Source organism: Topomyia yanbarensis, chromosome 3 (assembly GCF_030247195.1).
Source record: "Topomyia yanbarensis strain Yona2022 chromosome 3, ASM3024719v1, whole genome shotgun sequence".
Classification (NCBI taxonomy): Eukaryota; Metazoa; Arthropoda; class Insecta; order Diptera; family Culicidae; genus Topomyia; species Topomyia yanbarensis.
Window position 1 is genome coordinate 113,411,769 of NC_080672.1, and position 17,262 is coordinate 113,429,030.

The following is a 17,262-nucleotide window of genomic DNA, read 5'->3' on the forward strand; positions in this document are numbered from 1 at the left end:
ATAGATATAACTTCTGTGAAAGATTTGCATTTCTAGAAATTTATTAGGTGCGAGATAATTGTACTGGTTTGTTTAGTCTTCCCCATATCAAAAATGCCAATAACTAATCCACAAAAGAGACTTATTTTGAAACCTCAAAACTCATTTGTTGCTTTGAATCTATGCGGAATCCTAAATAAGATTTGTCGTATTCTCCGTAAAATAATGTACGTGAAATATCCGCTCAATATTACCATGCCGCATCGACATTATTTCTAAAAACCAGGTAAAACACGTTAACGTACAAGAAAAGCGCCAAAGCGCATTATTTAGAATCTAAAAATAGCCCCTCTTTCCTAATCTAAAAAGATATTATAAATCTATTCAGTCTATCCTCATATAGGTAGCTGTATTAGTAAGTAAAACTGAATAAAAACAAAGCGTATGACACTAGGAAAACAAACAGCACTTAGGCTTGGGAAAAGTTCAATGTGTGCGTTCTGGAAACGTCTTCTGCATCTATAATCGTTTTGCCCTTGACGGAGGCGTGGAATATTATGCTAACATTAAACATCAGTCGAAAACAACGTCGTTGGTTCATGCAGGAAATTTCCCCATCAAACTCAGAATACCCAGGTTCAAAACGGCAATATCGACAAACAATAATTTGCGTGTCATATATTCACAATAACAATCAGCCAGCATGTATGCAATCATTTGGCAATGCTATAAAAGCTCTTGCTGCATGAAGCTTTTTGCTCCCAGCAAAAAGCGCCCTAATGTATGCTTTATTTTTCTCGAATTCTATTTTTAGACGTGCACGCTAAAATCGTTGATATTATACAATAAATAATACAAGCTATGTTGGGGTCAATTATGCTATCTCAAGTTGTTATGATCGTGTTATATTGCTATCAACGTTTGTTATAAATGTGATATTCGTAGAGAATTTTTGGTTAGAATTTTTGTTATTTTAACACCTAACGGTTTCTACTTTATAACAAAATTTGATAGGAAATTTTTCGTAACAAAATATCAGCATGAGTTATAATTGTGTTATTTCCTTCTGATCGGGTACGATCTTCTAAAGTGTGCAGTCCTAGTAATCGACAACGGTCTTCGTATGGCGGCAAGTTCAGCGGATCATTCCAAGGCAATTGACGTAACGCATATCTTATGAACCTGCGCTGGACGGCTTCAATTCTTTGGCTCTAAGTTGCATGGTAGGGGCACCAGACGACGTTTGCGAATTCCAACTGTGAGCGCACCAGCGAACAATACAACGCTTTGAAGCACAAAGGGTCCCGGAATTCGTTGGACATTTTAAACATAAAACCTAGTAGACGATTAGCTTTGTCAATGATCGCTGAGAAGTGATGGGTACCTTTCATCAAGGATGACGCCCAAATCTTTTACATGATCAACGCGTTGCAGCTGAGTTCCAGCGATGTTGTAGTTGAAAGTAAACATGTTTCTCGTTCGATGAAAGCTGATAACAAAGCATTTAGCAACACTAAGAACCATCATGTTTCTATTACACCAACTATAAAAGGTATCAACGAGATACTGTAGCTCGCGGCAGTCGGCTTCTTTCCTTATAATTAGAAATATTTTCAAGTCGTCGGCGAAGAACAGTTTCCCTCCACGCATTAAGACGAAAGCCTCATCACTCACGAACAGTGAAAACAGTAGCGGACCAAGTGTACTACCTTGAGGAACTCCAGAATGGTTGGAAAAGGACTCAGATTCATTGTCACCAATTTGAACAACGACTTTACGGTGAACAAGGTATGATCGAAGCTAACGGCAGAATCGTGCAGTTCATCCAAGTTTATCAAGCTTCGTTAGCAGTATCTCATGGTTAACAGTGTCGAAAGCAGCCTTAAGATCTGTGTAGATCGTGTCCACCTGCAGTTGTTTGGACATTTGTTCCGTACAAAAGGATGTGAAGGAGACCAGGTTCGTGTCCACCGATCGACCGGGAAAGAATCCGTGCTGACAAGTGCTTATGTAATGTTTACTAGCAGAGAACAGCACCTCGTTGATAAGTGATTCGAAATTTTTTGACTCGACTCTCAGAGATGTGATTCCCCGGTAGTTCTCGATGTTGCCTTTGTCACCTAACTTCTGTACCGGAAACATGACACTTCCAATCATCGGGGAATTTTTGCTGCTGAAATGACACATTGAAAAGGTGCGTCAGTGGAATCGCTAAAATATCCGAAATTTTTTTCAGAACAGATGAAGGCATAGCACTTAGTCCTGGAGCATACGACGATTTCGTTTTTTGTATTGCAGAGAGAACCGATTGTTCTGAAATGGTGAATACATCCATATCCACCGCACCAACGGGAACATCACGGGACGCGTTGTCGAGCTCGATGGCAGTTGGTGCATCAGTAGTGAAGACACTCGAGAAGTAACTGGCAAATAGGGAACACTTTATCGCCGTCGTAGTCGCTACTTCGCCATTGTAGACCATCCTAGACGGAAGACCCGTTTCCTTCCTCTTCGTATTGACAAAAGTCCAAAAGCCTTTCGGATTTCGTCGTAAGTTTTGTTGGATGCGGTTCACATATCCTTTGTACAGAAATTTATTATAACAGCGGTACTCATTACTGGCTATTGCGAAAAAGCGCTTGAGAATAGGGCAACGTCGATTTGTGTACGCACGTAAGGCTTTGACACGGATGCGTTTCAGATTCCGAAGCATTGCGTTCGACCAGGGAGGCTTCCTGGGAGGTTGATAATTTGGAACAGATTTTTCAACACAGTCAAGGAGTAACCGATTATAGAGATCAACTGCAACATCTACATCCACTTGATCAAGTAGTACACTCCAGTCAATCAGCAACAGTGAGCGGCGTAGAGCTACTTGATCAGTTTTGCGAAAATTACGACGATTCACAGCTAAAGCTTCTTCATATAGTGGTGAACTAATGGTGGAAATTGATATTTCTAAAGCGAGATGATAGTTATCCAAAGGAACGATCACACTCGAAGCTTCACTCACAGAACACTCAGGCAAAGCATTCTCATTAACCCTTTCATGTCCAACTTTTTTCTAGTGCATGTAGGGTTTCAAAACTATTTTTTCTTGGAAACGGTGGGGTTAAGAAACTCGTAAAAAAACTTTTTTCATAGAGGTAGGTGCTTCTCTTGCAGTGCTAGAAGCTTTTCAATTTTTTCCTTCCAATGCTCACTACAATTCTCCTAGAATATTCACAATAGTCCGATTGCTTGAAAAACGTAGCCAAAAATAGTCTAAATTGATATGTTTTATCAGTTTTTACTAATATTGCATCATAACAAAGTTATATGAAAAATTCATTTTCCGTCGTCAACGTAAAATGTCCCTGGAAGCACTGCTCCATCGGAATTCAATCAGACTAATTGCAATGACTTCAGTTCTAGAGCTGATCCTTGTAACTGTTATAACTCAAATGAAAGCCAATAGTCACATTTATTAGTCTTACTTGTTTTTGTGAGGAAATCTTGCCTCAATCAAAAGTTATAGCTGTTTAAAAACGTTGTTGTCCACAAACAACATGGGCATGAATGGGTTAACAAGGTCAAGAAAACGAGATTGATGGTTGGAAACCGTGCTTACTTGACTTAGTCCGTGAAAAGCCATCCCGTCCAGAAGTAAGCGACTGGCAGGATTTGTTGTCGAGGATAACGGGTTAGAATAAGCGTACCCACGTCCAGAAGAAACCCACATGAGTCCTGGTTGGTTGAAATCGCCAAGGACTATCATCACATCGTTTGTATCTGCCTGAGAAGAAGCGCGCTCTATGGAGTCTAGGTGGTACTGCGTGATAGAACAATCAAGTCGTTTTTCTGGAGGAATGTAAACAGCTCCAATAAAGTAGTTCTTCGTTTGCGTAGTAATCTTCGTCCAAACTGCTCCAATGCTTGATAAACTATCCACACCAAACTCACAAGAAGCAAGTGCGGAAGAAACAGCAATTAAAACTCCCCCGCCGCGATCATGGATACTGTTACGACCACCTCGATCCGCACTATAAACCGCGTAAGAATCTCCGAAGAGCTGCATCGATGTAATACGATCATCAAGCCAAGTTTCCGTTAGAACGAAAATATCGTAGTCGCCGTCAAGAGCAGCCAAGTACAAGTCCTCGATTTTCGTCCTTAGCCCTCTGACGTTTTGATAATACAACCGCAAACCATCGACGCCATGTGCAAAGCGTCCCGACAAATTGCAAGGACGTGATGTACCCGTTGGCAAGCTGGAAACCAGAAGGATTTCAGGAAGCGGATCGTCATTTAACCCTTTCATGCCCAACTTTTTTCTAGTGAATGTAGGGTTACAAAACTTTTTTCCCTGAAAACGGTTGGGTCAAGAAACACGAAAAGTCTATTTTCATAAAGATAGCTGCGTCCATCGCAGTGCTAGAAGCTCAATTTTTACCTTCTAATGCTCAATACAATTCTCCTAGAATAATTACAATAGTCCAATTACGTGGAAAAAGTTGCCAACGACAGTCTAAATTGATAAGTTTTATCATTTTTCAATAATATTGCACCATAACGAAGATATATGATAAAATCATTTTCCGTCGTCAACGTAAACTGTCCCTGGCAGCACTGATCCATCGGAATCCAATCAGACTAATTGCAATAACTTCAGTTCTAAAGCTGATCTTTGTAACTAATAATACTCAAATTAAAGGCAATAATCACATTAATGAGCCTTACTTGTTTTTGTGAGCAATTCTCGCCTCAATCAAAGGTTATAGCTGTTTAAAAACATTGTTGTCCACAAACAACATGGGCATGAATGGGTTAAAGCAAAATACTCGCCTGAGAAGGAAGTTGGGAAGACCCCCTCACGACCTCCGAACTCAGGGCCGGGACGACTAAGCTGGTCGCTGGCTGGTAGCACGACTGCGTCGGAGCGCTCGGGGGCTTCCGTAGTGCGGCATAACAGGCGTCCCGGTGATGGCAGCGCAGCGTGAATTCGTTTGTGCAGTCTCGGCGATGACGGCGGAACAATGCTTCCTCGTAACGGTGGCAAGTTGTGCAAGAAAGGAATTCGGAAATCGGCGATGTAACGTGTACTATTTCCCATCAGCTACTTAGTCACCATTGGGCTTTCCAAATTCTCAGTATGATTACATCCGCTTGGAGTTTGGAGTCGGTTTAGTCCGGGTCCACGATTGGGTTTTATTGACATGTCGATGAATTCTCGAAACAGCAGGCCCTCGGGCCAAGTAGACGAAGTAAGTGCTATCTGTTTCAGTACTGGATCAAGGCCAATCTTAAACGACACGAAGGACAAATTTGTCGTGTCTTTACCCTTTGGCACTAAACGCACGACATCAGTGGTACCTTCAACATTCAAACAACGAAGAAGGATTTTCTGGACGTCACTGTCGGTGATCATAGGGTGAAAACCAGACAAATATAACCAGAACTTTGGCGGTGGAGCTTCAGGAGTAATAGACGTAACGGACAGGTCACTGAGGTCAACCATGGTTAACCGAAGCACGTACAGGCTGGCCTTGATTTCCAAGACGTGACTGAAAAATATTTTTTTTCACACACAATTAATGCATAAATAAATCTTAACGTTACACAAAAGATCCATTATTGGTTTGCTTTCAAAATCGTAAAAACAAAATATCTTTCGGTTTGAGCACTTTACACCAGACGTCCCCCTTAACCCATTGTTCCCCAACCTACTATATATAGTAGGTGCTAAGAATAACTCCTATTACTTAAGCAATAACGCAGAACAGGCATTATCAATGAGTTAATATTGTTCATATACTCTTGCAGAATACGTTTAGAGAAGTTAGAGTGGTTGAACCGGTGTTTATGTTTACACATGTTTGTAAGGATGAAAAAAATCGAATTTTTATAAATTAGATATTCTGAAACTAAACATGCTGAGAAATTTTTTTCTCAAAATTTCATTAAGATCGGAATATTACAACTTGAGTTACAGCTACTCATAAACCGCTACCCATTGACTACTCATAGGCGGTGCGTAGTGTTTGATACGCTAGACCGTTGACTCGCTGCACCGACAGTAAAACTCGATTATCTCGGAGTTGTATTTTGATGAAAAGTTCATTCGCGGCTATCACGATATACAAGGAACCAATTAATCGTCCAATCTGAAATTTTCACTGGTTGTTCCTTATTATATCAGCTACTTTGAGTACAAAAGAAATTTTACTGAAATTTTACTACATTTTTTCGGATCAGAAAATTCAATTTGTGATACGCTTGAAAAATAAGTTGGGCAGTAATTGGTTAAACAGTTTTCGCTCAAAATTTTACAGTATCATGAACACCCGGGGGAGGGGGGGTATAGAATTGTAGATCGGTGTTTTCTAAAATAGCCTAATTATTGTCATCTACCTTCACATCTATAATAAATTAATTTATTTTGCCATTATCTGATATTCTCAATGCGTTCCGTAAGAATTATGAGATCTAGTATTCACTGCTATCAAATAAAAATATACTACTTTGTATTTGTTGCTACACTAGGTACAATACAATATGTAAATTCAAATTCCGCCATCGACGTACGAGTGCTTCCAAACTGGTTTCTGTTTCTGATCATCCTCCAGTGTAATAGCTCGGCTTTAATACGGCGCAGCCTGGCAGTTAGTTCCGTAACATTTTCCTACACTGCACTGTCAATTTCATATCATTTTTCTTAATGTTCTCTTGTTTTTCATCTCGAAACAGCATCAACGTCACGTACCGGTCGTATTAGGGTTCCTGTTATTAGTTTTACCATTCCTGCCGGCCACAAATTTGGTCGTTACCGTAGGTTTTGTCGTTGCCGAACGGGTGCTCTACATTCCAAGGTAAGTTTGATGGAGGGGAATGGAAGGACGGTTGTTTCATGCTGCCAAGCATTTTTACTCTCTCCTTTAGCCTTTTGGCATCGGGACATCACAAAACTCGTTCTCGTTATGAGGGAAATAAAAAGAGCACCAACATATACTGAAATAAAAAGATAAAAGAGTCACGCATCATGGCAATCATTTATTGCACACGTGTTCAGTTGATAGAAATAAATGGCAGGATTTTTTCGAATGAATTCAACATTCCATTTTGAAACTATGAATTGACCAGTAAAAACCCAATCACTTCACAACTGTGATTTATTGGGTCAGATGAGCTGGATTTTGCCCGCGGTGTAATCGGCAATTATTTGTACATTTCATTAAATGCTTTTCCTGGTGCTTCAACTTTTTTGTTGCTCTTCGACAACGTTACAGAATCGTTCGGATATAGAAATCAATGTTAAATTGATTACATTATCGGATCGAATAGGTTTGCATTTAACGAGCTTCAGCCTATAATTCTCGTAGTTGGATTGGATGAATTGATTTGGTGATATTTTGACGCGTTATATCCGATTAAAACTCTAGTAATTACTAGTAAAGCGACTTCAACGCCATTTTCAGTGAAGAATATACCTGGAGAAGTATGTTTAAGAATAGAAACACTAACAGGATTCGAGAATCAGAACTGTTTTAAAAAAAAAACAGATATCATATAGATCAAAGGATTTTTTCCAGCAACTGTTTGCATAATTCGTATCATATTTTCAATTCATTCGAGTGATAGTCTTCTTTTACATTTTAATGAAGGTTGTATATGACAGATTTTCTCAACGCGCTTACTAACATGGTTTCTATTCTTACGCATAGAGTACATTCATCCTGAATAAATAGCTGTTACAAGATCCATCCTTCCAGCCTAATGGAAATTTCTGCCATTTCATGCGATTATTAACTAGTATCTAATATGTGCATCCTCCTCATTATTCCAGCATGGGCTGCGTTATCCTGGTGGTCTATGGAGCACAGCGTCTCTGGGAACATCGACCAAACATGCGAAAGCCAATATTTACACTGGGCATTATACTGATTGCTTCATGCAGCTTGAAAACCATTTCGCGGAATCTCGACTGGAGTTCACGGGAAGCCTTGCTCAGGTATTCATATCAATCACCCATCCTCATAATGGAATGTATAGTGACGAAAATGACGAAACAGAAAAAAGTACCATCGACCAGTATGTTTCATTGGTTTTATTTTGTCCAATTTGCCCATTCCCAGATCCGGACTGAAAACGTTACCTCACAACGCCAAAATGCACTACAACTTCGGAAATTTCCTCCGTGATTCATCCCAACCGGACCAGGCAATAGAGCACTACCGGGAAGCGTTACGGCTTTGGCCGACGTACGCCAGTGCTCACAACAACATCGGTACGTTGATGGGCGAATTCGAGACGGCCGAACACCACTTCCTGGAGGCCATCAAATATTCGTCCGAGCACATCAACGCACACTACAACCTTGGCCAGCTGTACCGGTAAGTACATCCTGCTGTACCCCTTCGTAGGCTGACTAGAAAATGATAAATCTCAGCTTAGGTGCCTGCCGGCTAACATTTTCCCGTGTGGAGTTTTTCCAAAATCCCAACGATCTAATTTTGAGCCTTCCTGGAAATGAAAATTCATTTTCAACTTTTCTTCTTCATCGGTTCGGCTGGGGCTATTTCTTCGTGTAGTCCGTACCAGCACCGACATAAACACAGACACAGGGTCCGGAAGAATTCCTAATCTGGGAATTGGGATTGCGGCCCACTCACTAAATGCCTCGCTTCGTACGTACACGTTGTTTGCGGCGGCGGCGCCGTCGGAGCTGTGCAATTGCCGAACTCGGCAATACTAGAGGTTTCAGGGGAAAACAGAAATGCTTGCTATGCCAGAAGTGCTTAAACTTCTACGAATTTCATTGGCGGTGGCACACTTGTATGCACGTCGGTATCGACGGGACCCCCGGGAGAGATAAAAAAGGATATCGTGTTTGCGAAAGTAAGCCTTCTTCGTGCAGGATGGTTATTGTATTGCGCTTGATAACTTCGTGGGGAAAGAAAGTGGCCCCGTGATGAAAGTTGAAGAAATACAAAAAGAATTGCTGTCTAGTGATGAGTAGCGGTTCGAGGCGGAAATGAAAAAAAGAACACTAATTTAATTCACCTAGCAGCGTATTTATTATTTCACTTTTTATTCATTGATTAGTAGCAAATTTTGGGTAAAATGGTTGCAACGCAGATTTGAAGAAGACGCACAAAGGAATAAATTAATAAAATAATAAAAATTAATTAAGTTAATAATATGAAGAAAATTAAGAAAATGGATCAAATTAATAACACGATTAAGAAAATTTCGTCCTACCGACACACAGTGGATCCACTCCATACAAAAGCTGGACAAAACCTCAAAAGTAGTTTAAAATAACTGAAAATAACATCTAAGGATAACTTTGGTTCGCTGAACTGATGATTTTGATTAAATTAAGACACTAAAATAAAAATTAGACAACTTAGGGTGGTTCTAAAGGTTCTTTTTTTAAATTTCGCAACTTTAACTTTTCAAAACAGATACTTCGTAAGTCAACAGAAACATTTTGATTTCCTAGGGTAGTCCTTAGCAAAGATTTAGCTAGGGTGGTACCAATTCATCGAAATCTAGTGAATAAAAATTATGTATTTTTATACATTTTTTTGTAGATCTTCAGTCCAATCTGAATACCATCGTAAAAATCATCCCTTCATAGCTCCTTAAGAGATGATCCTGATATACTACTTTATGAACGTATGCATTTAGAATAGTTATAAAAGATAGCAAATCTTAAGGTGTTTGATAGAATGCCTTAATTTCTTATTTATTTATTTATAGTTTTCGCCAAAGTTATTAAAAGATGACAGGTTTATTTGATTTTGATGAAGATCTCAAATCATGCCCTACTTTACTCTATTCTCTTTTTCTTTTCTCTCCTTACTCTTCACTCTTTACATACGATGCATACTGCAGCTAAGCCGCTTAATACTTTTCCATTGAAAATGTAGAAACACGAGCCATAGTTGCAAGATGGATAAGGCATACTTATATTTGTATCAAGGAAATCGCCAAAAACCCTGAATTCACAAGCGTTCAGAAAAAGAAATCCACCGGTGAATAATAATGCAAATATTCGTGAAATTAAAAAAAACTATGCGTCTCCATGATAAAACCAATTTTACAATTGACCAAATATCAACCTTCGGCGCAAAACGGCGCAAGATGATATCATGATTTTTGAATACTCGATAAAATTCTACGTCAGTTGTACTAGATAAGATCCGTCAACACGCTTTTACCGATAAAGAGATGACACGCTCAATGTAAATAAGTCCGCGTTAAACAACATAGTTATATTGACTTCATTGGTAACTTTTTCACTACTCATTATTTCTCAAATCGAAATACACAATTGAATTCCTGAGATGATTTTCTATTAGAAACGCCTATATATGTTGTTAAATTATCATTGTAGTATCTATTAAAGCGAGATGAATTAGAATGAACAAAAACTTTTTGTCACTCAAGTTTTTGCAGATTTCCAAGGCCTTATACGGTTCAAAAAAAATGTAGCACTTATATTTTTCAATCGATTGACTCAAAAATTTGGCGAATACAGATTTAGGTATGGTACAATTGGGGAGAAAATATAAAAGGCATGAAAATCGGCAATAAATTTTGGGGGTTTTGTCCAGCCCGGCCGCACTGTGCGACACCTTGGACAACAAACGCGCCAAGCCCCAGAAGAAATCTACGTGAAGTAGAGGCAATACAAAACTATCTATTCAGCCGCTCCTGATTGGTCGTTTTAACAGTCTCATGCATTCGAACAGTTATCAGAAGTGTCGCGAGTGCTCTGAATAGCAATACTTTTTGATACAGAATTATAGGGGAATGTGTTCGGTTGTCGACACACTTTAGTTTTTGGCTCACAACATTACTCTAATTGAACAATATATGGGAATAAGTATACCAATGGGAAGCTAGAGACCTTAGCTAATAACTTATGAATAAACTTAATTTATTCTGTCAACATGAAAAAATTTATTAACCATTCAGTAAAATGATAATTTTTTACCATTTTGAAAATCTACTGAAAATGGAAAAGTATGAATGATAATCATCAATATTCAAAGGGAAAAGAAAATTTATTCATTTCAACTACCATCAAAAGCATTATGGACATCATTCTTCATCAGAACCACAATATGTGTATGTGAAAAACAGACGGATCGCATTCACTGCGATTGAGTGAGTTTCACTTCAGGTAGTCCACAAACCAGATAGAAGTCCACGCTGGCACGTAGCCAAAAGGGGAGGGGTGCTACAGGGTAGCCCCGCTACCCCACCAAATTTTCTGGTCTGGTTCTGGTATTTCGGGATTTTTTCTTGGCGCAATAAAGAGGTAAATCGAGATTTGGTAAAATGGGATTTATAATACTAGTTGTGAAACACAAAAAATAATTTTTTGAAGCCATTTTGTCACAAGATGGAGGCTGTGCTGTGTGTTCCCGTAGGCGTGCTTTTTGGAAAGGGTTTGGAAATCTATCTATCGCAATATTTAACATAGAGCTTAAAACTAAAGATTTTTTGATTCCTTATTACAATAGCAAGCGACATACATAGGATTTTTGAGATATTTTGGTTTTTCGAGAAATTGCGCTCCTTTTAGTAAAAAAATGCTGAAAATGTCATAAAAACGCAATTTCATTGACTAAAAGACATATAACCAAAAAATTAAATTCTTCGTACGTCACTGGAGAAATCAATTTTGAATATGCTGTAAAAATGTCAAAACGATTAAAATTCATTTGTTCGAGTTATGTTTCCGTCCACCTAAAAAAATGTGGTTTCGAGAAAAACGAGGTTAAAGTTTTCAGCACGCGTGGACGATATACAAGAGGCGTTGCGGCAGAATTGAAAATCTGAACATTTAACAAGTAATGTCGCCTTCGACATTTTGATATATCATTTTGAAAAGTACATTCTAGACCAATAAAAAACTTTCGATGTATTATAAATTTTACAGTGGTGCAACCCCTTAATTAATCTAGCAGTAAGATAAGATATTTCTTACGCCTATCACTGACAGGGGCGGCGAAACACTTTACGCCCTAGTGGGAGGAAAGCATAGGGTGAGGGGTCCATTAGTAAGGATTTTTTTCCCTTTTCGCAATGCACATGGTTACATTACATTCACATTAAATCACGTTCGTTTATGCAAATGGAATTGTGGTACATCGATGTTTTTAAATGTGTGTAGTGCGAGATACATGCGTTGAACATCTAATTTTTTTGAAATGGTTCAAAATTTCGAGTGGGTAATTACCCACTCGGTTATTTTCGAGTGGGTAGCACTACCCATACTACCCACGCTTTCCGCCGGCCCTGATCACTGTCGATTCATTCATTGGTTTGCAGAACTCATTCGGGGTTGGCACCAACTAGAGATGGGATGAACACAGTTTCGAGTCCTGCACGAACAGAATCTGTACCGAAATGAATTATCTATAGATAATCAATAAAACAAATTAAATTATAAAATTATGTAGCGGAAAGCTGAGAAAAGTTATCAAATTCATAAAATGAGTAAAATAACACTCCTCCAACTATCTCAGTTTTACTTACACGGTACGGTATTTTCTTTTTTTATACCGCAGCAGTCGTTTGACCAATTAGGACAATTCGTTCGTATCTACGGACGTTCGTTCGTTCGTATCTACGGATTTTTCGGACCATCTAGAGTGATTTGGATTTAAGTTCGTCAACAATCGAAATTTCCACGACTAAAAAAATCGGAGCAAGTACCGAAACAACTTTTCCAATATGTGTGAAGAATTTAAAATCTAACACTATGACCTACGCATATTATTATGTTAAATTCTTTGCATTATTGTGGGCAATCAATTTCTAGTAGATTGTTGATAATTTCTTATGGAAGGAACTACAATATATTCACAAAATTGCCCACAATGACACAGAAAATGACAATTTTCAGAAATATTTCGAATTTTATAGCGATGACACGCCTATATTATGCTGTCAAAATGTTCGTATTTATGGGAGAAACAAGTTTCAAGTACATAGTTATTTTTTTAATGAGCACAACATCTTTATAAAATTGCTTATTTCACAGAATATTTCTTTATAGCTGTAACCCGGTGCGCTTCGCTACACCCATCAGGACTAAACGAAATATTTTAAAAATACTAAAAATAACAAATATTTTTGTTCGTGGATAGACAATGTTCTTAGTTTGACCACCTGGAGCACAATTAAATTAATTGCTCTGTTTTCCTACACACAATCGTTTGAAATCCCTTGATATCATTCGAATTCGAGGTAGCAGTACACCTGCTCCTTTATACTTTCTAGTTACAACGGTCGATTAAATGAAATTTTTCAACCAAAGCACAGTTGTGGTGGGTCGATGTTGCGCAGTAACTAATACAATAGGCACACAAAATTTCAATTGCAACACATGCGGTGCACAGTGTTGCAAAACGACGTTTTCACGATCAAAAGATATCAATAACTCCTGATCCATTGGTTTTGGAGAATGGATTTTTTCGAAGAAGTTTCTGGATATAAATAGATGCATCTTTTGATATAATGAATTGAGTGATTAATCCCCAAAGTGAGATAGAAAATTTATTTCCCCAAATAATTTAGCTAGAAGCTCACTGTCTTCAGTAAAGTTCTAGAAAATATTATTGTGAAAATCTTTACTGAAGATACTAAAGCTTTATATAGTAACAGTAGTGAGATATGTAGGTTTGCTTGGGATAGACCCTTTCAAAACAGTTTTTCGAATATAACTTTTTACGATTACTTTTTATTATTAAAAGTGTCTTCTACAAAGTTGTTAAAAGCGATAAAATACACATTTTTATAACAACGATGAATCTGTAGCTCTCGAAACAACAAACTTATTGTCAATTTTCGAATATTTTTTATCAATTTACACCTTAAGCAACTTCCTTAATCGCCAAAATTCGTAGAAAGAACTTTATTCTTTCGATTAAATATAAAAACCTTCGTCTGACGGAGACTGCTGGGTTGGTTACGTATAAAACCAATACTCCTGAAAGCATGGTGGATCGACTGAATTAAATAATTCAACACGATAATCCAGAGATTTATATGAGTAACAGAATTACCATCGATTTTATGACATTGAAGTCAATATACGCAATCGATTAATTCTTCAACAGATTGTATTATTTTACAAAATCATGTGGAAATGTGGTGCAAGTTATTGTTGCATCGATTAACATTTTCCCAACCCATATATCTAACTTTTTTTGGCGAATTAATCTGCGAAGGTGACTATAAGAATCATTCAATAAAAGTATGCACATACAGTGAAAAGTTCTGTTCTCGAAACATATTTCCAATGATACGAAGACATAACGGAGTGTTGGTGGACGTGGGTGAAGTTAATTCATAAAAAATGGCGCATTTAAAAAAATATTTTGGCGATACAGAGAGTGTTAATATATTCATTTACTTTCCATATAATCACTGCACAACTGAACAGTATTTCTTCAAATATCATAGCAGAATACTAAAAAACTACAAGGGGCAGCCCTATGGGGTTGCACGAGCTGTAGACGTAGGACTATGCTACTTAATGTAAAATATTTATTTTCTTAGTACATTTATAGCAATAATAAATCAAATATATTTCTTACGTTTGGTTTAATCACAACCAATCAACATCGAATATTACATATTGAACCAAACATTCTTGGTCATAAGGTCATTTCATTTGTAGTAGGTGATCGAATCCGATTGAACTTACTTAAGAAGATCTGAAGAAAGAAGACAGGATACTGTGACCGAACTAATATCTGGAGCTAAATTTTTATAGCATAAGATAAACTTGTAAAAACTTTTTGATTGTGTGTGGTAAAAATCCGGACCAGTGAAGAAAAATCTAATTTTAGAGAATATAATAACATTTCATGTTTAGACCAAGCATTCTAGTTATATTTTGCCATTATTGTAACTTTCCTACAGTACGCATACAAATATAGCGAATGCAGTGGTCATATATCGAAACTATAAATATACAAGAATCGAAAATAATTTTATACAGGGACTTTTTGCAGGGATGCATTTTTGCAAAGGTTTTTCGAGTGGTAGTGTATTCATTCAGAAATAGGCATTTTAGTATGACCTATTAGCAGAATCAAAATAGGATAGGCTGAGTGGAAATGAATCACGTGAAGTGGAAATAAATCAATGAATTGAACGAACATAAATAATTAACTTTTGTATCGATTTTGTTGGCTATTTTCGGCAAATTTGAGACTAAGAGAAACGAAAGCAATGAAATTGAAAGACGGATAGGTATTCTAGAGCGAATCAGTTATAAACTTAGAACGGAAAACTAGAACTAGGCAGGCTCATATGGGCATGATCGAAAGGAAATGTGAAGAATTCTTTGCCTTATGCAGAGTAGGAGTTGGGCGTTGCACCCAAGTCTACCGCATGGTCTATGGTAGAACATAACTCATCATCATGTTTTACCGCCGACGCCGGCGTCTTTCAATTTCATTGCTTTCGTTTCTCTTAGTCTCAAATTTGCCGAAAATAGCCAACAAAATCGATACAGTAGAACATTGCGGCAATTAAAACATAGTAACATAATTAACTTTTGTTGTGCAATTTAATATCAAATTAGATCTGTCTACCTACACATTCGCCTCAAACATTAAACTCAAGCGCACAAAGCAAATCAACGCTGATGATGATGGGTAGAGCGAAGGAGACAACTAATACCACGACACTATGTTAACCGTGTTTGCAAATGGAGCTCGCATGTACAAACCATAAAAGTGTGCTGGAAACGAGCACAACACAAAAGATAGTATAGTGTTTGAATGGACAAGCTCAGTCGCATTCACTGGGTATCTCCACAGGCAGTGTAACGGACTTCTAACTCAGCTACACTGGCTGTGAAAACACACAGCGCAGTGATCTGCTTCGCTTGCCGATCAACAGGCAAGTGAGCTGGCTAGGCGAAATCCGTTCGTTTAAATAGTCGATGATGACGTCATTCATAGAAGCGTAGCGCGCCAGGTACACAAATCTGTCGTGCTGGACTAGGGAAGCGCTATCTTCTGTGTGTAAATGCGCGATACTTTAACTAGGTTGCTCATTATTTAAATTTTTAATGCCATGATATCAAAAATCTTTGGGTTTATTTGTTGGAATCTATTCTTAGACGTATTTCGGGGCGATATGCGCAAAAAATTTGAAAATTTATCGTGAGATGGCTGAATTATATGCGTTTAAAATTGGACCACTTTTCGTTACATACCATTTTTGTAGAATTTGCAACGTGCACCCCTATATCGAAAACAAAGACGTAGTCCTACGTCAAAAAAATTTCACCCTAGTGAGAAATTTTGGTGTTTACTCAATTTTCCTCCTTAGGGTGAAATATAGCATAGTGCTTTCGCATAGGCCTGCTCGGACGGGACATCACGTTTGATCAGTCTTTCGATTGAAACACAAAGGGTGTTTTAGTTTTATGGGATTTGCGTTAAGCCGGCGCTAATCTATTCCGACATAAAGTTAGTGTCGGTTTCTGATGAGGCGAAGCCGTAACGCAACCCGTGTAACACCAGTAGAGTTGTTTCGTGAGGTAAGAGTTGTCATTGATATTTTATTGTAATTCATTTTATGTGTTTTATGCGGTCTTTGTATGGCCTGTTTGTATTTTATCGTAATATAAAATAATTGAAAAAAATATGAATTTCTAATTCTACAATAATTTTAGGTTAAATTTAAGCACATGTCGAGCAAAGCGTTTCAATCCTTGCTGTTCTATGTGCATTGTAAACACACACTTTGCACAAATTGCAACTGATTTGACTTTTGCGCTTTGAAGAGGTGGAATAATAACAAAATAGGGGCCCCCTTTACCCTCCTATGAGTGGTTGACTCTTCTAAGCATACACAGCATACATTTCTTAAGAACCAGTATAATAACAGGAATGGCCTAAGGATTATGACAAACTCCTGTTTTAGCACAACTTAAACTCGAATGCCTCAATTCTCGCAGTACCATTTGAGCCAACGCGATGAACAAAGATGGTAGACGCTGGTCTAGCTACAGGCTTCTTTTATATGTAAACAGGGCTGTAAATATGGTCATTATCCTAAATATTGCACAGATAGATAATTCATCCGGATTCATCAAACATATTTCGTTTGCTGTAAGTTACTCATATGAGCAACATATACCGTTCGAGCTTCGAAAAAAGTTAAGTACATATCTATCTGATTGTATGATGTTGTTCGGTTCCTCTAAGCGACATTGAATCGATTTGAACATAAATATAACACTGTTCTATTGGGAGGTGTTTT

At 37.9% G+C, this 17,262-nt stretch overlaps 1 protein-coding gene across 1 annotated transcript in view; it reads left to right on the top strand.

Moving 5' to 3' along the window:
• The window catches only part of LOC131689725 (protein O-mannosyl-transferase TMTC1-like), a 739,528-nt gene that overhangs the window by 653,741 nt on the left and 68,525 nt on the right, over positions 1-17,262 (top strand). Inside the window, exons 7-9 of the mRNA XM_058975014.1 lie at positions 6,706-6,827; positions 7,802-7,966; positions 8,091-8,348. Coding sequence (XP_058830997.1) covers positions 6,706-6,827; positions 7,802-7,966; positions 8,091-8,348 — 545 coding nt within the window. The remainder of the gene's footprint in view (positions 1-6,705; positions 6,828-7,801; positions 7,967-8,090; positions 8,349-17,262) is intronic.